Source organism: Bubalus bubalis, chromosome 15, assembly GCF_019923935.1.
Source record: "Bubalus bubalis isolate 160015118507 breed Murrah chromosome 15, NDDB_SH_1, whole genome shotgun sequence".
In the NCBI taxonomy this organism is placed as follows: Eukaryota; Metazoa; Chordata; class Mammalia; order Artiodactyla; family Bovidae; genus Bubalus; species Bubalus bubalis.
Window position 1 is genome coordinate 47,817,875 of NC_059171.1, and position 22,150 is coordinate 47,840,024.

The following is a 22,150-nucleotide window of genomic DNA, read 5'->3' on the forward strand; positions in this document are numbered from 1 at the left end:
ACTGCCTCCTGTACAATGTCAGGAACTTCCTCCCATAGTTCTTCAGGCACTCTGTCTATCAGATCTGATTCCTTGAATCTATTTGTCACTTCCACTGTATAATCGTAAGGGATTTGATTTAGGCCATACCTGAATGGTCTAGTGGTTTTCCCTACTTTCTTCAATTTAAGTCTGAATTTGGCAATAAGGAGTTCATGATCTGAGCCACAGTAAGCTTCTGGTCTTGTTTTTGCTGACTCTATAGAGCTCCTCCATCTTTTGGCTGCAAAGAATATAATCAGTCTGATTTTGGTATTGACCATCTGGTGATGTCCATGTGTAGAGTCGTCTCTTGTGTTGTTGGAGGAGGGTGTTTGCTATGACCAGTTCATTCTCTTGGCAGAACTCTGTTAGCCTTTGACCTGCTTCGTTTTGTACTCTAAGGCCAAACTTGCCTGTTATACAGGTATCTCTTGACTTCCTACTTTTGCATTCCAGTCTCCTTTAATTAAGAGGATATCTTTTTTGGGTGTTAGTCTTAGAAGGTCTTGTAGGTCTTCATAGAACCATTCAGCTTCAGCTTCTTCAGCGTTACTGGTCGGGGTATAGACTTGGATTACTGTGATATTGAATGGTTTGCCTTGGAAACGAAAAGAGATCATTCTGTCATTTTTGAGATTGCACCCAAGTACTGCATTTTGGGCTCCTTTGTTGACATCTAATTATTATTAATTTATCATTAATGTCATTAGAGTAGTGTCAATTTTCTTAAATACTGTTACGATTTGAATTTTGTCATCTTTGCAGTGTCTAGGGCAGTGGTCTTATTAGTTTTCTCCATAGTTTTATTATTATTATCAGGGATCTTATAATATTGAAACACCCTTGCATTTTTTATAAACTTTATTTGATCACTATGTTATTTTTAAATTTGCTTTTGCATTCTGTTTGTTAATATTGGGCTGACCAAAAAGGTCATTCAAGTATTTTCATGCCAGCTTATGGGGAAAACCCAAATGAACTTTTGGCCAACCTAATATTTTGGTTAAAATTTTTATAATAATATTCATTAATGAGATTGGGTAGTTAATTTTCTTTTTGTGCAGCCTTATCAGGTTTGGCAGTCGTAAGTTTTCCTTCTTTACCTATGCTCTGGCATAGATTACAGTGAAACTGTCTGACTTTTAAATGTTTGTTAGAGGTAGTCCATAAAAATACTGAGCCTTTAGTTGCTAATAGTTACACATCTTGTTAGTGAAGCTTCATTGTTGCTTACTAGTAATATGGTCCTGTGAGTTAAGCTTAAATAAGACATATAATTTAAACTTGTTTATATATTTTTTATAGATTCTCTTTTTAATTCTAGATTAGCCTAGAAAATCCCATGGATAGGGGATCCTGGTAGGCTACAGTTCATGGGGTTGCAAAGAGTCGGACATGACTGAACGACTTCACTTCACTTCGGACTTTAAAAAGTAATGTAATCTAACTTATTTTATTTAAAAAAAGTTTACCTGCATATGCATGCTCAGTCATTTCAATCGTGTCCAACTCTTTGCAAACCTACAGAGTGTAGCCCGCCAGGCTCCTCTGTCCATGGGATTCTCCAGGCAAGAATACTGGAGTGGGTTGCCATGCCCTCCTTTAGGGGATCTTCCTGACTCAGGGATTGAACCCAAGTCTCATGTCTCTTGCCTTGGCAGGCAGATTCTTTACCACTAGCGCCACCTAGGAAGTCCAGAAGGTTTACTCATCATAACTTGCTAGAATCTAAAAACCAAACTTGAAAATATGTTTATTAGACCATTAGGTAGGCTTTTCAAGGTCTTGAAGCAGAGAGGAATGCAGAATTACCTTCGGTAGGTAGCTTTTTTAGGCCAGACAGACACACACACACTCAAAAAAAAATTCAGGCACATGACATACATAATTAGCCAAAGGGGCGAAAATGGACACCTCTAGGGAGAAAAAATGAAAGAGGGTGGAGCAGTGACAGTAACAAATTTTGTTTGATCCTTTGCTGCATCTTGACTTTACCATTTAGTTTTTTTTTTTTTTTAATTAATTTCCCACTCAAAAAAATCAGAGTTGGTTTTCCCACTTCTCTTATTTATGGGCTCCATTCCTGTCTCCCAGTCTTCTGGGGTCATAATTTTGCTTAGCTCAGTACTCAATGTTAACCTTACTAGGACTATAGATACTATTTACAGCTGAACCATGTAGTAAACTGTGCTTAATTTTCCTTTCCTGCTTTCCTGCAGTTAATAGTTGTTTTATTACTTGAATAATTTTCTATATACTTATCATTAATTCAACTCCAATTATATAAATGTTCTCTCAGAATGTTTAAATGTATCTGGGATTCTCGCACTTCCCTGTTCTGGATGAACCTCCCTCAGAGCCTCCTAATTTGCTGTCCCGGATGGGTCTCTTCCAGGCTGACTCTATGATCCTCCCAGAATTCCCTTCATGCTCACCTGGGGCTTCCCCTTGCCTCCCTCCAGTCTTGGATCACCTGTCCCCATACCCCATAATTTTCTTTCTTGATACTCCTGTTTTGGTGGAGCCTACCTCCAATAGCTTTCTGAGAAAGTGCATTTTTAAGACCTTTCATATCTAAAAATGTCTCTGTTTAATCCAACTTGACTTAAAGTGCACTGTTTGTAAATTCCAGGTTGAAAATCTTTTTTACTTCTTGGTTTCATATGCAAGATTTCATTGTCTTCTAGTTAATACAGTATCAAGACTGAGAAATCTAAAACTTTTCAGATTGCTGAACTTTTTTGACCACCTGTTTGGTTTTTTTCTTTCTTTTTTTTTTTTCTTCTTCACTATGTTCTGGAAATTCCCAGTGGTATACCTTGGAAGAAGTTTATAATGCTGGATCCTTGAAAGGCCTTTTCAGTCTGGAAACATGTGTCCTTCAGGTCTAACAATTTTCCTGAAGTTGTTCACTGATGTTTTCTCGAATCTGTTTTGTCCTGTTTCATTTATTAAACCCCTCCTGTTTTGTTAGAACGCTTAGACTCATCCCCTAACTTTTTTTTTTTTTCTCCTGTTTTCTGTCTTTTTTGCCTTTTTGCTGTACTTTCTGGGAGGTTTTTATCAGCTTTATCTCCTAATCCTATTTTTCCCTTTCTCTTCTCACATTTTTAGTTTTCAGGAGATCTTTTTGCTCCATAAATGCTCCTTTCATACTATTCTTTCTTGTTTCATTGTTGCAACTTCTTATCTCTCCTAGGACATTAGTGGGGCTGTTTTTCTTTGTGGCTGTGGAAGGGAGGTTTGTGTGTGTTTTTGTTTTTGTTGGAAATTTTCTTCCTTATAATTTGTAGCCTCTAAATTGGTTTGCTTGTAGCCTCTAAATTTATTTGCTCTCCTCAGTTTGAAAGGCTCTCTTCAGATGTCTGGCGATCTGGTGTTTACCAGTGTTTTCTAAGGGTGAATGTGTGCACAGTCGCTTCAGTGGTGTCAGACTCTTTGTGACCCTGTGGAGTGTAGCCCACCAGGGTGCTCTGTCCGTGGGGATTCTCCCAGCAAGAACACCGGACTGGGTTGCCATGCCCTCCTCCAGGATGTCTTCTAAGGGAGATGACAGCTGTTTGGGAGCTCTGAAAACGTAAGAGGGCTCCTGTAGGTTGTGCGCCATGCTGTGGCGTCATCTGGATGAATTGTTTAGTTGGGGAACTTCCAACATAGGAATCAGAGTCTTTCTTCCTGAGCTGGGAGTGTGTCCCAGCAAAGACTCTTGTCATCTTCATGAAGAGTAAAGGCCTGGCTGCCAGCGTTACAGGAGCTGAGTGTGGAAGCTGAGTGTGGGAAGAAGGCTTGGGGATCCATGTGTGTTTATGTGGTCTTCCTGTTTTTAGAAGAGTGTCGCTACCTCTGTCAGTGTCGCTACCACAGCCACAAAGAAAAACAGCCCCACTAATGTCCTAAACGAGGGTCTGTGTTTCACCCTCGTTGAAGTTTCCCTCATTGAAGATTAAATCTCCAGTCTTTGCCTTCAGTGGGGTTGGAGTGCTTGTCAGGCTGCTCCAAACAAGAGGGGAATCTGAAGACCTGAATGTTTGTTAAATACACTCTCAACCAATCTTTCTTCCTTTAATCTCAGCTCCCTCCTCTACTTCTAGATTTCTGGTGCCCCACATCCAGAGACTGGAGACTTCGGCACCGTGAATCTGGTTGGGTCTCAGCTTTCACCTCTGCCAGCTTAGATGTCAGTTTTTCTCTCATCTAATAAGTCATTTCTCACTCATATGTCTTCTTTTAGCTTCTAGAATTCTAATGATATGGTCCATTCTCCTCACTCCTACGGGTTTATGCCATTTTTCACATATCTCTTTATGCTAATTTTATTGATGTTTTAGGAGGAAAAGAAGAGATGCAGGTGTTCAATCCAGTCTTAACCAGAAACACACTCTCAATTCCTGTAGAGTAAATGCAAATATGCAATTATATCTGCCCTATCTTCCCCCCCAAAAAGTCCATTATTGAGAAAAATTATCTAAAGTATTCCAGGCACATAAAATGCAATACTATTTAGAATAGGCAAAGAGAAGGACTTATTTGGCGGTCCAGTAGTTAAGACTCCATGCTTCCACTGCAGAGGGCATGGGTTTGATCCCTGGTCAGGGAATTAAGATCCCTCATGCTGCATTGAGCAGCTGAAAAAATAAAATAATTAATTTTTAAAAAATCAAAACAGAGCTCTGTTTTTGCAGCCAAAAAATAAAGTTGTATTTTTAAAAAGAAGGATAATTAACCTCTCAAGCTAAATAAAACATAATTTAAATCTTATTCCATCAGATATTTTTTGCTATCTCTTGTGATTTCATTATCTAAAATAGAAAATGGAGAGATTAATAGTACCCACCCCATTACTAGTAGGAAGGATTAAGTGTATAATGCTTGTAAATTCCTGAAGTCAGTGCCTGGCACATGGAAAGCAATACATTGATATTAGCTACTACTGAGTGCTAAGCATTGGGAATATAAAGATGAGAATTAGACAGGAGTCCTGCCTTTCAGAGTTCATAGCCTTGTGAGGTCGAATGGTAAACAAGAAAACAACGTGAAATATGCAGTAATTCAAAATATACAATTCAAAGTACAGTAGTAATAACAGAAAAAAAGGACTACTAGAGAGGGTTGCTTGTATGTGGCTGGCAATAAAGTACTCTGCAGAACAAATTATTTAGACTTAGTTCTTTAACTGGTATATTATTGGTATGGTCATAAACCTTCATGTAGGGGATTTCCTGGCAGTCCAGTGGTTAAGACTCCACTCTTTTCAGAAAATGTGTTGACATTTATTTGTGTCTTGTCCATAAAGAAGGAGAGAATAATTTACGTCTCAAAATTTCTTCCAAGCCTACGAGTTCCAACTGTTACTATTTCTTCTTTGAACTAGAGTTATATACACACCTGGCCACACTGATGATCATATGGCTCTAGTCTTAGAAGAAGAAAATGCTCTGTTTTCTGGAGATTGCATCCTAGGGGAAGGAACAACTGTATTTGAAGACCTCTATGATTATATGAACTCCCTGAAAGAGTTATTAAAAATCAAAGCTAAAGTTATATATCCAGGTGGGTCATTCTTTTAACCTAGCAAACCATTTGTTTCAAATGATGAGAAAGATTTCCTTTTGGTTTGTCTGTGTGTGTCTTCAGCCTTGAAGAGATATGTATAAACTGCTTCTTTCTAAATTACACCCCTAAGTCTTGTCTAGCAATGCAATTAAAAAGAAGACTGAGAGTTGTATTAATAACTTTTTTTAAAGATAGCGTTATTTTTTAACATCTACCCAGCTGTTAATAGAACTCTTAAACAAAGAAAATAAACTTATTGGGACCAGAAAATGTTTTCATTTCATGAGCTATCTTTAGTTTTGTTAACTTGATTTCTATTGTGGACAGCATTTTAGCCATGTGACCAAGTAACATTTGACCTCTGAGCTTTAGTTTTTTAACTCACATTATGGAAATCAGTGGGGCTTCCCGGATGGCACTAACGGTAAAGAACCTGCCTACCAATACAGGAGACTAAGAGACATGGGTTTGGTCCCTGGGTCAGGAAGGTCCCCTGGAAAAGGAAATGGCAACCCTCTCCAGTGTTCTTGTCTGGAAAATCCCATGGACAGGGGAACCTTGCAGGCTATAGTCCATAGGGTTGCAAAGAGAAGGACACGACTGAAGTAACAAGCATGCATGCATGGAAATCAATATTTTCCATATTAACTGTGAGACTGTACATTTATTTCAGTTCCTCAGGAAAAAAAAAAAAAATACCTATTATTAGTGTATCAGCTATCACTGCCCTGCTTTACAGTATGAAAATCCCCTCCCTCTTAAAACCTAAGAAAGATACAGGACCCAACAGAAGGCCCCAGGAGGGAAAAGAGACTCAATTACTGACTCTTATAAGTCCTTCTAACTTGTTCCTAGCCAGAGAACCATGAAAAGATCTGTAAATACAATGTCTTCAATACCTTCATATTCTCTCATGAGGTCTCACTGCTGAGGGGTGGGAAACATACAGGGGGTGGGAAACATACAGTTGGTGGGACTAGGCTTTTGGATTAATGTTATGACATCAAAGAAGCAGAGGCTGACAACTGTTTTGAAAGAGAAGAGAGTAGACGTTTGATGCACTCACATTGGAGCAAAGCTAATGAGAGGGTACAGGTTCTTGGAGTGTTGGCTTTAGTGAATCCAGTGAACTGGCTTATTCAGTGGTATGCCATAGCCATAGCTAGCACATATTGAAGCCTGCTGCCCTACCTGCCAGGTACAGTGTCGGGACCTTCACAAAGCTGTCTTCACAAAAACTCAGTGAAGCAGATAGCTGAAGAAATAAGCTCCAAGATTCAGAGACTTTCACAGCCATACAGCTAGTAAATGGTAGTCCATATCATAAAGCCTGAGCTCTTTATATAACAGGTCAGTCTACTTTTGGTTTCTTGTTGTTGCTCTTTAGTTGCTAAGTCATGGACCCCATGGACTGTAGCCCACCAGGCTCCTCTGTCCATGGGATTTCCTAGGCAAGAATACTACAGTGAGTTGCCATTTTCTTCTCCAAAGGATCTTCTTTACTAGGTATCGAACCCACATCCCCTACAATGGCAGGTAGATTCATTACCACTGAGCCACCAAGGAAGCCCCTACTCCTGGTGATTGTTCTCAAATATCTTAAAAAAACCTCTCTTGCAGATTGGTGTAATACATTCATTTTCACTGTTTTAAGAGAAGGTAATTTTCATTATGACTTTATCTGGGTTATCAGTGTTTCTGAACTGCTAGCCTGTACATAAGACTCAAAGTTCTCCTGTGGTCCTTGTGAATTTTTAATGGCTCTTCATCACTTCCATGAAGTTACTTTATATAATCCACTTTTCAATCTTTGATAAGCATAGTGGTTAAGAACACAGAGTGGTTAAAAGCACCTAAGTCAGAATCCCAGCTCCACTTAGCTATGTAACTGCAGGCAGATTAATTACCCTTCCTGTGCCTCAGTTTCTGCTGTTCAAAGGGGAGAATAAATATACGTACTTCATGGGATTCTTGTAAGAATAAAGTGCATTTAGAGCAGTATCTGGCAAATAAACTCAACATTAAAAAAAAAGACTAAGATCACGGTATCCAGTCCCATCACTTCATGGCAAATATTGGGGAAACAATGGAAGCAGCGACAGACTTTTTATTTTCTTGGGCTTCAAAATCACTGTGGATGGTGACTGCAGCCATGAAATTAAAAGACACTTGCTCCTTGAAAGGAAAGCTGTGACAAATCTAGACAGTGTATTAAAAAGCAGAGACAAAAAAAAAGCAGAGACATCATTTTGCCAACAAAGGTCTATATAGGTAAAGCTATGGTTTTTCCAATAGTCATGTAAAGATGTGAGAGTTGGACCATAAAGAAGGCTGAGTGCCACGAAGAATTGATGCTTTTGAATTGTGGTGCTGGAAAAGACTCTTAAGAGCCCTTGGACAGCAAGGAGATCAAACTAGTCGATCCTAAAGGAAATCAACCCTCAATATTCATTGAAGGACTGTTGCTCAAGCTGAAGTTCCAACACTGTGGCCACCTGTTGGAAAGAGCTGACTCATTAGAAAAGACCCTGATGCTGGGAAAGATGGAAGGTAAAAGTAGAAGGGAGCAGCAGAGGATGAGATGGTTGAGTGGCATCACCGATTCAAGCACATGAATTTGAGCAAGCTCTGGGAGATAGTGGAGGACAGAGGAGCCTGACATGCTACAGTCCACGGGATCGCAAAGAGTCGGACACAGCAACTGAACAACAACTGGCAAATAATGAACACTGTTAATACTATCTGTTGTTACTGTTGTGGTTACTATTTTTATTGTTAATTTTATTGTTTTCTTTTAATTGTTACTCTTCTTTTTTCTAATAAACACTGTAATATTTTATATAGATTTTGACATAATTCTCTAATACTTTTTGGCTTGGTATGTAATTATCTTATTACCTGTATAGTTTTCCAAATAATACTCACTTGTATATTTAGTGTGCCTTTCCAGTATACTGTATGAAATATTTTTTGAGTAGAGTGAATTAACTTCAGTTGTACTTAAAATTTTTTATTTGGTTGAAATAATTTTTATAATTATTCTGATTCAGGACATGGCCCAGTTATCCATAATGCTGAAGCTAAAATTCTACAATACATTTCTCACAGAAACATCCGAGAACAGCAGATTCTTACAGTATTTCATGAGAACTTTGAAAAGTCATTCACAGCAATGGAACTTGTAAAAAGTATTTACAAGGTAATTTTTATCTCATTTGTACATAGCCACAATTTTAATAGAAGAATCTATTCACTAGACTATTACTGTGGTAAACTCATCACATCTTAGAGCAGAATGAGTCTGTTAATTTTTTAAGTAATATTAGTCACTTGTATAGATTTGAGATTATCAATTCTCAAGTTTCTAGAACGCAGAAGTTGATAAACACTGGCCCACAGAATAACCCTTCTGAGCCATTATTAAGCCTTTCATATTTCATTCTGTAGGAGATCATTGCCAACAGCCTGGTGATGAGGCTTTGTTATGATTTATGTTTTACTTGGAGAAGGGAATGGCAACCAGCTCCAGTATTCTTGCCTGGAAAATTCCATAGTCAGGCTACAGAGGATCCTAGCGGGCTACAGTCCATGGAATCACAGGGAGTCAGACACTACTGAGCAGCTAACAACAATAATATATTACTCTGACCATCTTGATTATCTAGTGTCCTACTCGGCAGCGAGTGAGAAGGGGTGATCTGCTGGAGAAAGATCCTGGCTAATAGCAGTGAGAATTAGTAGCAGTGGCTGTGAAGCTGAAAGTCGCTCAGTCATGTCCAACTCTTTGTGACCCCATGGACTATATAGTCCATGGAATTCTCCAGGCCAGAATAGTGGAGTGAGTAGCCTTTCCCTTTTCCAGGGGATCTTCCTAACCCAGGGATTGAACCCAGGTCTCCCACATTGCAGGCAGATTCTTTACCAGCTGAGCCACAAGGGAAGCCCAATGGATTAAAAGGAGAAAGGCCTCAAAGAAGAGCATGAGGAAAGTCATTTAGTAGAGAAAGAGCCCCTCACACAGTGGCCTCTGAGCACATCCTTGTTTAACAGCAGCATGTGACAATCCATCCATAGGATTCAGTTTCTCAGCAAATGTATATTAGATAACTGATGTAGGCAGTATAGCTTAGGGGCTAAGAATGTAGTAAGATTATCTGGGTTTTAAGACTCCCACTGCCATAACCTATACAGCCATAAGATACCTGAGAGTGTAACTAAAGATGAGCTTGAAAAGGAACCTGAGTGAGTTTCATTTAGTAAAGGTCTTTAATGTCCCATCAAACCAGTCAATCCCTGAATATTCATTGGAAGGACTGATGGTGAGGCTGAAGCTCGAATACTTCAGCCACCTGATGTGAAGAGTTGACTCATTGGAAAAAACCCTGATGCTGGGAAAGATTGAGGGCAGAAGAAGGTGATGGCAGAAGATGAGATGGTTGGGTGGCATCACTGAGTTTGACATGAGTCTTTGAGCAAGCTCCAGGAGATAGTGAAGGACAGAAGCCTGGTGTGCTGCAGTCTGTGGGGCCAGAAAGAGTCGGACCGGACTTAGCGATTGAATGACAGCAATGTCCCGATGCCCCATAGGCCTAAGTTATCAAAAACCAGTTAAATCACACTCATTGTGCTTTGTGTTTAGAGGGAGGAAAGAATGATTCAAAGGACTGAAGATAAAAAGTGCCAGGAGCAAAGGGGAAGTGTAAATATTTAAATTCTGTGAAAGAGTTCACTTCCTAGAGTTTAGCCATTCTAGATTATGCGTTGAAATTGAAACATGGGTAGTGTTTTCTAACCCAAGTACAGGCTGCAGAACTCTCTGATTAACCCTCGCAGATGAGTCAGCCAGTGACTGTGCTTGACTCAGAAATGCTGGTTCTGCATTTAGAGGTGTGTTCAGGGATGTGTTCACTGTGCATATGTGTACGGCATCTGTTACATATAGAACAGCATTAGATATTGTGGAGACATTTATTCTTTCTACAAACATTTACTGAAGTTTTCTTGTGCCCCTGGACTAGGTGCAGAGATACTAAGATGACTACAGATCTCTCCCCTTAAAGAACTTGGGGTTTAGCAAAAACAGACATGTTCATAATAGCTTCCATTTTTTTGAGCATGTTATGTGTTAGACACAGTACTACATGCTTCACATTACACTTGTATTTTGGGGTACTTAATTTCCTGTACCCCAAGTTTTCACTACATAAAGATACTATTATTCCAACTTAATAGATTTAAAAACTGACTTCAAAAGTGTGAGCTAAGTAACTTTTCCAAAGGCACAAAACTCGGAGATGTCACATACTCAAATGTCAGAAGTTAGATACTCAAACCTTGTGTTTTTCTATCACACCAAGCTTCCCTCCAAGGCCCATACACAGCACATTGAGGGCACAAAGGAAAGAGAAGGCAGTCCTACCTGGTGAAGATAATGGGTCATGAGACTTGTCTGGAACACCTTCAGAAACGTAATGATTGAATCGCTTCTTGAAGAAGGAGTAAGCATTTCCCAGGCCAGATACAGGAGAAGGGAAGTCATTCTAAATAGAAGGAAAGATGTGTTCAAACACTGGGGGTCATAAAAGCCTTATATGTGTTTGAAAACCCCCCCCAAAAATGTGTGTTATTGGAGCACAGAATGCATGTTGCAGGTGGGTAGGGAGGGGGTCCCAGGATATGAGGCAGGAAAGACAGGCATGGTGGGTCAGAGGAAGCCCTTGGTTGCCATGCTAAAAAATGTGGGCTTCAGCCTATAAACTGAGAATGACCACCACAGATCTTAGTCCAGGGGGGTTGCATAATTAGACCTAGAAAATCATGCTGGTGGATATAATACATGGTGCTGGAGCGTCAAGAAGAGTTGGGTTTGGAGGTTTTTACTTGGGAATCTTTAATGCAGTGGCAAGTTGATTGAGTAAAAAGAGAAAGAGAGTCAGTGATACAATTCATTGTAGACATCAGTGTTAAAGAGAAATCCCGGAAAGAATATCCAGAATGAAGACAAAATGATGAAAGGTAGGATAACCTAGGGAACGGAAAAGAGAAGAGCTCTTCCAAAAGGAGAGACTTGCCTGCTGATTTCAGGTAAAATGAGGACTTAAAAGAATTCTTTGAATTTTCATTAAAATGTAATTTGATGACCTAAACAAAACATTTTCAGGGAGCTGAGAAATGGAGATAGTCAATTTAGTTAAGAAGCTTGACTTTGAAAAATTCTTAAAGAATAAAAGAGACAAATAGTGTATGTGACAAATAAGTGTATGTTACCTCTTGTAATGTGGAATCTAAACAATACAACAAGCTAGTGAATTATACAGTACTTTTGCCTGGAAAATCCGGTGGACGGAGGAGCCTGGTAGGCTGCAGTCCATGGGGCTGCTAAGAGTCAGACACGACTGAGCGACTTCACTTTCACTTTTCACTTTCATGCCTTGGAGAAGGAAATGGCAACCCACTCCAGTGTTCTTGCCTGGAGAATCCCAGTGATGGGAGAGCCTGGTGGGCTGCCGTCTGTGGGGTCGCACGGAGTCGACACAACTGAAGCGACTTAGCAGCAGCAGCAGTGACCCAAAGTGAGACATATATAGGATGAAATAGTTTTGGTTATTACTATATAAAAACCTAGAGTTATAGCTATCTTCTTGACAGTGTGGAGACTCCTTAAAAAGCTAGGAATAAAAACACCATATGACCCAGCAATCCCACTCCTAGGCATATACCCTGAGGAAATCAAAACTGAAAAAGACACGTGTATCCCAGTGTTCACTGCAGCACTATTTACAATAGCTAGAACATGGGAGCAACCTAGATGTCCATCGACAGATGAATGGATAAAGAAGCTGTGGTACGTATATACAATGGAATACTACTCAGCCATAAAAAGGAATGCATTTGAATCTGTTCTAATGAAGTGGACAAAACTAGAGCCCATTATACAGAATGAAGTAAGTCAGAAAGAGAAATATAAATATCATATATTGGCACATATATGTGGAATCTGAAGAGGCAACACTGATGAATTTATTTTCAGGGTAGCAGTGAAGAAACAGACATAGAGAACAGACCTATGGACAAGGTGGGAGGAGAGGAGGGAGAAGGGGAGATGTATGGAAAGAGTAATATAGAAATTTACAATACCATGTGTGAAACAGATAGCCAATGGGAATTTACTATCTGATTCAGGGAACTCAAACAGGGGCTCTGTGACAGGCTGAAGGCTGGAATGGAAAGGGAGATGAGAGCATGGTCTGAGAGAGAGGGGACATGGATGTACCTATGGCTGATTCTTGATGTATGACAGAAAAACCACAAAGTTTTGTAAAGCAGTTATCCTTCAGTTAAAATATTTTTTTAAAAAAGTACCTCCCAACAACAAAAAAGACTGTCGTCTTTTGTCTTTTTTCTTTAAAAGTTTCAAAAAGATTAACCCTGTTATTTTTTTGAAAAAGAAATGTTGTAGGGACTTCCCTGGCGGCCCAGTCTGAAGGACTCTGTGCTCCTACTGCAGAGGGTGAGAGTTCGGAACTAAGGTCCTGCACACTGTGTGGTGTGGCCAGAAATAAATTAATTAAAATTAAAAATTTAAAAATACTCTCATCTTTCCTTTAGGATACTCCCGAGCATTTACATAAAATGGCCCAACATAATGTCTTGCTACATTTGAAAAAATTAGAAAAAGAAGGAAAAATAGGTAAGTATTCTTCCAAATTTTTTTTATTTGGAGCACTGAAAATATTTGTTAACAAATGAACTAGTTTCCTTTGAGGAAAAACACCACCTACCAGAGTTCTCCCTTGAATGTCACTGTGGGTGGGAGAGACAGTCATTAGGAAGGGTCAGTAGCGAAAGGCCAGGGAACGACAAATTAGAACAAAAGCTCCCACAGGAGCGAGAGCCCTGCGTGGGGGCTCCAGTCCTCACCCACCCGAATGTAGCAGGAAGAGAACTTCGCCTTTGCCAGAGTGACCACAAAGAAGTTTACATGTAGATTTGGGAACAGCCAAAGGTTTCGCAGTAGTAAAGGTAGTAAACTCAAAGATACTAAAGCAGTAATTCTGTAATTGTTCACTAGTGTTGACTTGTCAACTTAATAATCTTAGAAGTTTGCTGCTTAAAAAGCAAGACGTGCAAAGTTGGGTCCTGGGTAGAAGTTTTAGCAACGTTATTTGTACCCCCCCACCCCCACCGCAAGAGAAACCCCAACTTTATATTGAGCAACAAAAATTTTTAGGAATTAATGCTCTTTCTAGTTACAAGAGAACTTAAAATCCAGTGATTTTGCTTGTCTGTTGTTAAATGTTTACTCTGTAATTTTCTTTCCACAGTTAGCAACACAGATCCTGAGAAGAAATGGAAAGCTCATCTTTAGTTTCAGCTTAATGAAAGATTATGTTGTTTTGATTTTGGAGAATGAGATGTTCTGTTAACTATGAATTATTTACAGAGAATATAGCCTGTGGAACACTGAAAATAACCCTAGATATACTTTTAAATAACATTATATCTATTCTAAAATGTGTAAATCACATTTTGCACCTACAATATTAGCTATTTATCTAACCAAGCTCTTATAACATTTTACCAAAAATGCAGAAATCCAATAGTTTATCCATTTTCAATAAACAAAGTAACGGTTTCTTTTAAAATAATAAATTTTATGTCATTTAAACTGGATATTATTCTTAGAGATTATTTATCTATGACCAGTGGTCAGCAATACTTCTTTTTTTCCCCATCTGCTTCAGTTAACAGCACAGATGTCAATGTCATCCTTCCTTTTCTACAACCTTTGTCTATATCTGTAGATTAGAGGCTTGTTTTCATGTTTCTCTCAATCATGATTAAATATCAATTCTGTTCCTCTATCATATGTATTTTCTTAATAATGGCATCCTACAAGTGATTTATGTAAATCAACGTTTGGTAATAGAAAAGCATTAAATTCCCAATTAAAGTCATTGTATATAAATATTTATTTCTGTAATCCATTAGTACAAGCAATATGTTTTACTAATTTAGGTTTTAGTATATAGTGGCTCAGTTGGTGAAGAATCCACCTGCAATGCAGGAGACCAAGGTTCAATCCCTAGGTTGGGAAGATCCCCTGAAGAAGGAAATGGCAACTTCCTCAGGTATTCTTGCCTGGGAAACCCCATGGACAGAGGAGCCTACATGGCTACAGTCCATGGGATTGCAAGACACAACTTAGTGACTAAACCACTACCATCATCAAAATATATATGAATTACATACCAAAGATTTTTAAGATTAGAATATTATAAGAGCATTTTTATATAAATAGTGTTTTTAAATAGTGGTTAGGTTCTAAGGTAAACCACCACTGCTTATTTAACCCATAAGGTTGCCAAATAACAGTACAAAAATGAGCTCAGAATCCTGAAAGTCTGCTTCCTTTTCTCTTTTCTAAGACTTTTAAAAAATTCTTTTAATTAAAACTTTTCTTTTTTTGACAACCTCATCTCTTCCTTCTCCTTTTCCCAAAGTGAAAGTGAAAGTCGCTCAGTTGTGTCCACCCTTGGGATTCTCCAGGCCAGAATACTGGAGTGGGTAGCCGTTCCCTTCTCCAGGGGGTCTTCCCAACTCAGGTGTCGAACCCAGGTCTCCCGCATTGCCAGCAGATTCTTTAGCAGCTGAGCCACCAGGGAAGCACCTTTTTCCCAAGGCCTCTAGCATTTTCATATCATTCTAAACTCTGGAGATCTGGTGTGTTCATGAAACCATTCCATATTACAAAGTAACTGGGAATTCAACAACAAACTAACAACCCAAAATGAGCAAAGGACTTGATAAGACATTTGTCCCGAGAAGATATACAAATGGCCAATAAGCACATGAAAAGATGTTCAACATCACTAATCATGAGGAAGATGCAAATTAAAACCACAGTGAATTAGGGGACAGGGATGAGAAGGGCTTTCCAAATTGAGGGGATCCCATACACAAAGCCATGGAACCATTGTCTTTCTCTAAGGTACCAGAGCACACTTCAGGCTGCAAGTGGATCTAGTGAAAGAGGACTAGATAATGGAAGGTTATTAAACTTGGTTACTGAACGAGTCTATAAACAAGTTTTTTTTTTTTTTCTTCTTTCTTTTTATCCTCTTGGAATTTTTTTTGTTTAATTGGAGTATAATTGCTTTACAATGGTGTGTTAGTTTCTGCTTTACAAGTGGATCAGCTATAACTATACATATATTCCCTCCCCCTTGAGCCTCCCATCCCACCCCTCTAGGTCAACACAGAGCTGAGCTTCCTTTATCAGGTAGATTCCTTATCTCTTCCTCTTTTGTTTGGTTTGGTGGGCATTTATCCTGTTCCTTTACCTGCTGGGTATTTCTCTGCCTTTTCATCTTGTTTATAGTGCTGTATTTGGGGTGGCCTTTCTGTATTCTGGCAGTTTGTGGAATTCTCTTTATTGTGGAGTTTCCTTGCTGTGGGTGGGGTTGGACGGATGGCTTGTCAAGGTTTCCTGGTTAGGGAAGCTTTTGTCAGTGTTCTGGTGGCTGGAGCTGGATTTCTCTCTGGAGTGCAATGAAGTGTCCAGTAATGAGTTATGAGATGTCAGTGGGTTTGGTGTGACTTTGAGCAGCCTGTATATTGAAGCTCAGGGCTGTGTTCCTGTGTTGCTGAAGAATTTGCATGGTATGTCTTGCTCTGGAACTTGTTGGCCCTTGGGTAGTGCTTGGTTTCAGTGCAGGTATGGAGGTGTTTGATGAGCTCCTATTGATTAATGTTCCCCAGAGTCAGGAGTTCTCTGGTGGTCTCAGGATTTGGACTTAAGCTTCCTGCCTCTGGTTTTCAGTCTTATTCTTACAGTAGCCTCAGGACTTCTCCATCTATACAGCACCGATGATAAAACATCTAGGTTAAAAATGAAAAGTTTCTCCACAGTGAGGGACACCCAGAGAGGTTCACAGAGTTACATGGAGAAGAAAAGGGGGAGGAGGGAGATAGAGGTGACCAGGAGGAGAAGAGGGGGAATCAAAAGGGGAAAGAACAAGCTATCCAGTAATCACTTCCCTAAGTGTTCTCCACCATCTGAAACACACAAAGAGATTTACAGAGTTGGGTAGAGAAGAGAAGGGGGAGGGAGGAGACAGAGGCGACCTGGTGGAAAAAAAAGGAGAGTCCAAAGGGGGAGAGAGCAGTCAAGCCAGTAATCTCGCTCCCAAGTAAAAATGGGTACTGAAGATTGGGTTCTTAAAGGTACAAAATTGATAATAAATACCAAAAAGCAAAGATTAAAAATCTAGAGTAGAGGTTGGGTTCTCAAAAATACAATATTAAAGAAAAAAACAAAGTCACAAAAAGTATAAAATATATATATATGAAGTTTGCTTTAAAAAATAGGGTCTTTTTTTGCAAAGTAATAGGTTATAAAAATGAAAATTAAAGGAGTAATAGAGGACTTAAAAATAATTTTTTTTTAATTTAAAAAATGATAATAGTCAAAATATATCTAGGACTTTCTCTGGTTGTGGTGTGGACAGTGGGGTCAGTTAATTTTCAGATAGTTCCTTGATTCAGCTTATACTTCTCAAGATCTATAGGCCCCTTCCTATGTAGTCGGTGCTAACTACAGGGTTTTAATCTATTGCACCTGTCACTTCAAAGGTGGTTCCCTCTGTTTTAGCTTCTTCTGTTTGCTGGTCTCTTCAGTGTCTAATTTCCACCCTGACACAAGGGGGCGGTGGTAATCACTTTTTTAGGCTCCCTTGTTCAGTCGTGCTGTGGGGAGGGAGGGTTGCTGCAAACAAATCACTGGCATGTGCTCGCAGTGTCTCAGCCACACTGGGTTTGCCCCCACTCACAGCGTGTGTGCTTTCCCTGTCTACACTGCTTAGGCTCTAGGTTGCTCTGCTGGGAACTGTCTCAGGCCGGCCCTGGGTTGTATGCACTTCCCAGGTCTAAGTCGCTCAGGTTCAGGTACCCGGGTACTCCACAAAGGCTCCAAAAGGCAGACTCTGTTGGGCCTGCGTTTTGTGCCCTTCCCAGGTCCAAGCAGCTCAGGTGACCAAGTGCTTGGTGAGCGCGGTCACCCCCAGTTGAAGGCTGCGACTTATCGCCTCCCCCGTCCCTGCTGCTTGGTTTTCTGGGTGTACAATGAGCACATCTTCTCAGGTGTGCCTTGTGTCTCCTGGGGAGCTGATTTCTGGCTGCAACCCTCCCAGCGGATGTTGACCGTCCAGAATCCCAAGAAGTCTTGGTTAGCAACGAAGCCCCCTTGCAATTTGGTTGATGATGCCACTCTGGGGCCACGATTGCCCCCTTCTGGCTCTGGCTGCCCTCGTCTGCCTGTCTCCAGTGGGGGATGGGCCAGTCCGCAGCCAGCTAGCTCTGCTCAGTCCTTGTTCTGTGAGCGGGCCTGGCGGTGTCTTAGATTAGGGCTTTTTGCAGGATAGCTATCCCACAGTCTGGTTTGCTATCTCAAGTTAGTTCCGTCAGATTGTCCTCGGGGCATTCAGGCCCAGTCCTTACCCTAAGCAATGCAGCCAGCGCCTCCCTGCCCAGGCCCCGCTTGCTAGTAGCGGATATAGGTGTCTGCACTGCCTCTCCTATGGGAGTTACCGTTGGGCACGTAAACTGTGGGTTTTAATTATTTATTTATTTTTCCTCAGTTATGTTGCCTTCTGAGGTTCCAAGGCTTGCCACAGACTTGCCAGTGAGAGAGTTTCCCGGTGTTTGGAAACCTCTCTTTTTTAAGCCTCCATTCCCGGGATGGATCTCTATCCCTACCTCTTTTGTCTCTCTTTTTATCTTTTATATTTTTTCCTGCAGAGCTGAGCTCCCTGTGCTATATAGCAGTTTCCCAGTAGCTGTTTTCCACATGGTAGTGTATATATGTCAGTGCTACCCTCCCAATTTACCCCACCCTCTCCTTACACCCCTGTGTCTATTCATCCATTATATCTGCATCTCTGTTCCTGCCCTGCAAATAGGTTCATCTGTACCATTTTTCTACATTCCACATATATGCATTAATATACATTATTTGTTTTTCTCTTTCTGACCTAATTCACTCTGTGACAGCCTCTAGGTCCATTCACATCTTTACAAATGGCCCAATTTTGTTCCTTTTTATGGCCAAGTAATATTCCATTGTATATATGTACCTCTAACAAAAACAATACCATCCACTAAGTATCTGCTTTGTGTGGATCCTGGGCCAGCAGTAGGGATACAAAGAGAAACAGAGCAGCATCCCACTTTCATCAGAAGCTCATCTGCTTGTGGAGACACACGGTTACAATATAGCAGTAGCAGTAAGTCTGTTTGGAGTAAAGGAAGAGTGTGTTGCCACACTGGAGTGGGTTGCCATTTTCTTCTCCAATGCATGAAAGTGAAAAGTGAAAGTGAAGTCGCTCAGTCGTACCCGACTCTTAGCGACCCCATGGACTGCAGCCTACCCGGCTCCTCCGTCCATGGGATTTTCCAGCAAGAGTACTGGAGTGGGGTGCCGTTGCCTTCTCCAGGAAAACTGCTTAGAGGAGCCTACGCCCAGTCTTGAAAAGTAAGCAGCAGTGCAGCCATGTGACAAATTTAGGGGTATTTTGTACATGAGAGGGCTTCCATGGTGGCTCAGATGGTAGCGTCTGCCTGCAGTGCAGGAGACCCAGGTTCAATCCCTGGGTCAGGAAGATCCCATGGAGAAGGAAATGGCTGTCCACTCCAGTATTCTTGCCTGGAGAATCCCATGGACAGAGGAGCCTGGTGAAGCTGCAGTCCATGGGTCCCATAGAGTCAGACATGACTGAGCAACTAACACTTTGGGACATGAGAAGATTGTTCTAGTTGGAGGAAATAATGTAGGCACATTAACAGAGCAAAACATCACGTGGCTGGGGAATTAATTTATATGACTACACTACACTGTATAGTGTTGTGGGCTGAGGTCATAAGGATAAAAAGCATCTCATGGGAACACAGAAACTCATTGGAACCAATGTGCTGTCCTCCAGCCACACAGGCTGGAGTATACACAATGAGCAATTGAAAAGCAGGTGGTGGTCGGGGCCAGGACTAGTATAATTTTGTTGCTTCCTTACTAGAGAGTTTGCCCCCAACCATGATGATAATTTTGCTCTTCTTGTTTCTATCACTCCAGTCAATTACTTTACCCTCTATTGAGTACACCCATAGGTTGTGGATTACTCATACCTTCTGCTTACCCATTTCCTAGTTTTTCAAGAGTCTCTACATTCTTCTTCTCATCACCGCTGTCCTTTCTCTGTAAATGTTCAGCTTTTGTTTGGAGCCCCTGAGTAGCCCTCTAGGTGTCTCAGATTCAGATCACCTCATAGAAGAGGACCTGATTGTTGTAATTAATCTTCCATATCTCTCTTGAAAGCTCTCCTGCCATCCTTATATGTTATCGACCAGACTTTAGGGTAAAATTCTCTAGACCAATCACCTGGGACTAGAAAGGTCCCAGGAAATTTTATTAGAAGCATACCCCATTCGTCAGACACAATACACCGAGTAAGCCTTCTGAGATGGCCTTTTCAGCACCACAGGGAAAGGAGAAAATAGGCCACAGGAGTCTCAAATGTAGTAGAATACAGAGGAACAGATACAAGAAATATTTGTAAAGAGGAAAAGAACTTAGAGACCCGTTAGGTCCTGAGGGATGGGGATCAGGTGGAAAGGAAGAAACCCAGTGGGGCTGGAGGTTTCTGGCCTGGGCAGCTGGCCAGTGGCTAAGTTGATAACCAGGAAGATAGAATACAGGAAATGGAGTAGGTAGAGGGAGGATGGGAGGAACGATGCATTGTACTGTAGGTGTGAGTCTGAAGTACCAAGGGACATCCAGAGGGAGATTCTGGGTAAGCACTTAGGTATATAGATCATGATCGTGAAGTCGCTCAGTCGTGTCCGACTCTTAGCGACCCCATGGACTGTAGCCTACCAGGCTCCTCCTCTGTCCATGGGATTTTCCAGGCAATAGTACTGGAGTGGATTGCCAGTTACTTCTCCAAGGGATCTTCCTAACCCAGGGATCGAACCTGGGTCTCCCGCATCGTAGACAGACGCTTTACTGTCTGAGCCACCAGGGAAGTCCAGAGCTGGGGCTAAATAGATAAGATATATTCTATTGCAGGTGACAAAACTAGTGTAAGCAAAAAAGGAAGTTGGTTGGCAAATGTAACCAACCTGAGATGGATGAAGGTGAAGTCAGGCTTGTGAACAGGAGTGAAGAATTGGATCCTATCAACTCAACCCCAGACACCTCTCTGGTCTTTTCTTGTTTTGAGTCCAAGCCTCCATGACAGACTGGCTTCTTCACATGGTGCAGGACATGATTATGGGCAGCTGTGAGCTCTTCACGAGCCGGGAAAGCTGGTTCTTCCAGCTTCAGTTTGGAAACTCCTAGGGGAAGGACTCCGTGACTTGCACTGGCTCATTACCCATTTGTTGGGCCAGTCCCCGCGGTCAAGGAAGCGTGAAGTTCTGTTTTTGGCCCGGCTCTGGTCACATGCCACCCCTGTGGCCAGAGAGGACAAGGGCTGTCCTCAGATGGAGAAAAGGGTCAGAGAAGGATTCTTGACCAGTATCAATTCCTTCCTGAATAGCATTTCCTTCTGTTCAGTGTGTATAAAATATCAATAGATAATAAATAAATTATAGCTCTGCAGTAGCTGATGGAATGACTGGGCCAATTCTCTGAAACCCGAATCTTTCCTGACTGCTTCTGGGTATTTGTATCTTTTGATTATTTGTAAGTTTTTTGTCAGTATTTTCATACATCCAGGTTGTCACTTCAAGAAAAAGTAAACTTAATAACCTATATGGGACACTCATTTGAAAAAGGGTATATATATGACTGAATCACGTTGCTGTACATTGGAAACTAACACAACATTGAACTATACCCCAATATAAAAATTAAAAAGTAAAGCTGACTAGTAGCAGTGAGGCTAGAATCTTGGAGAAAATGAGAAAAGATAAAAGTGCGGGTTTCTCTTAACTCTACAAGTGCTGGGCTTCTGCACCTGCTTCCTTGACAGTCTTTCTCACTCACCAGCACAGTGCATCCCCCTACATCTTGCTACCAGTTTCCAGGCATTATTGGTACAGGAAAATTCATCTGTCTTTCCCATTTTGCAGGGAGCTTAAAATACTTGGGTTTGTTAGGAGAAAAAAAAGTTCAATATTTGAAATATTGATTGTGAAAGTCGGTTCCAGCCACATTGATGCTGGGCCTTTTGAAACATCTGGAAATTAAAGCAGAGAATGCAATCCCAGTAACATACTCATGGATAAACCTAAAGATTGTCACAGAGTGAAGTAAGTCAGAAAAACAAATATTGTATTTGTTCACTGTATTGCATGTATGTGGAGTCTAGGAAAATAGTATACTTGATCTTATTTGCAAAGCAGAAGTAAAGACACAGTTGTAAAGAACAAAGGTATGGATACCAAGGGGGAAAGGAGTGGAGGGAGAGATAGGGAAATTGGGATTGACGTATATATACTATTGATACTGTGTTTAAAATAGATAACCAATGAGAACCTACTCGGTAGCACAGGCAACTCTACTCAATGCTCTGTGGTAACC

At 40.8% G+C, this 22,150-nt stretch overlaps 1 protein-coding gene across 1 annotated transcript in view; it reads left to right on the top strand.

Moving 5' to 3' along the window:
- LACTB2 (lactamase beta 2) overlaps positions 1-14,542 on the top strand; it is a 32,685-nt gene extending 18,143 nt beyond the window's left edge. Inside the window, exons 4-7 of the mRNA XM_006080466.4 lie at positions 5,393-5,571; positions 8,625-8,773; positions 13,183-13,264; positions 13,899-14,542. Of these exons, the coding sequence (XP_006080528.1) occupies positions 5,393-5,571; positions 8,625-8,773; positions 13,183-13,264; positions 13,899-13,942 (454 nt within the window). The 3' untranslated portion in view covers positions 13,943-14,542. The remainder of the gene's footprint in view (positions 1-5,392; positions 5,572-8,624; positions 8,774-13,182; positions 13,265-13,898) is intronic.
- Positions 14,543-22,150: the final 7,608 nt, after the last annotated feature.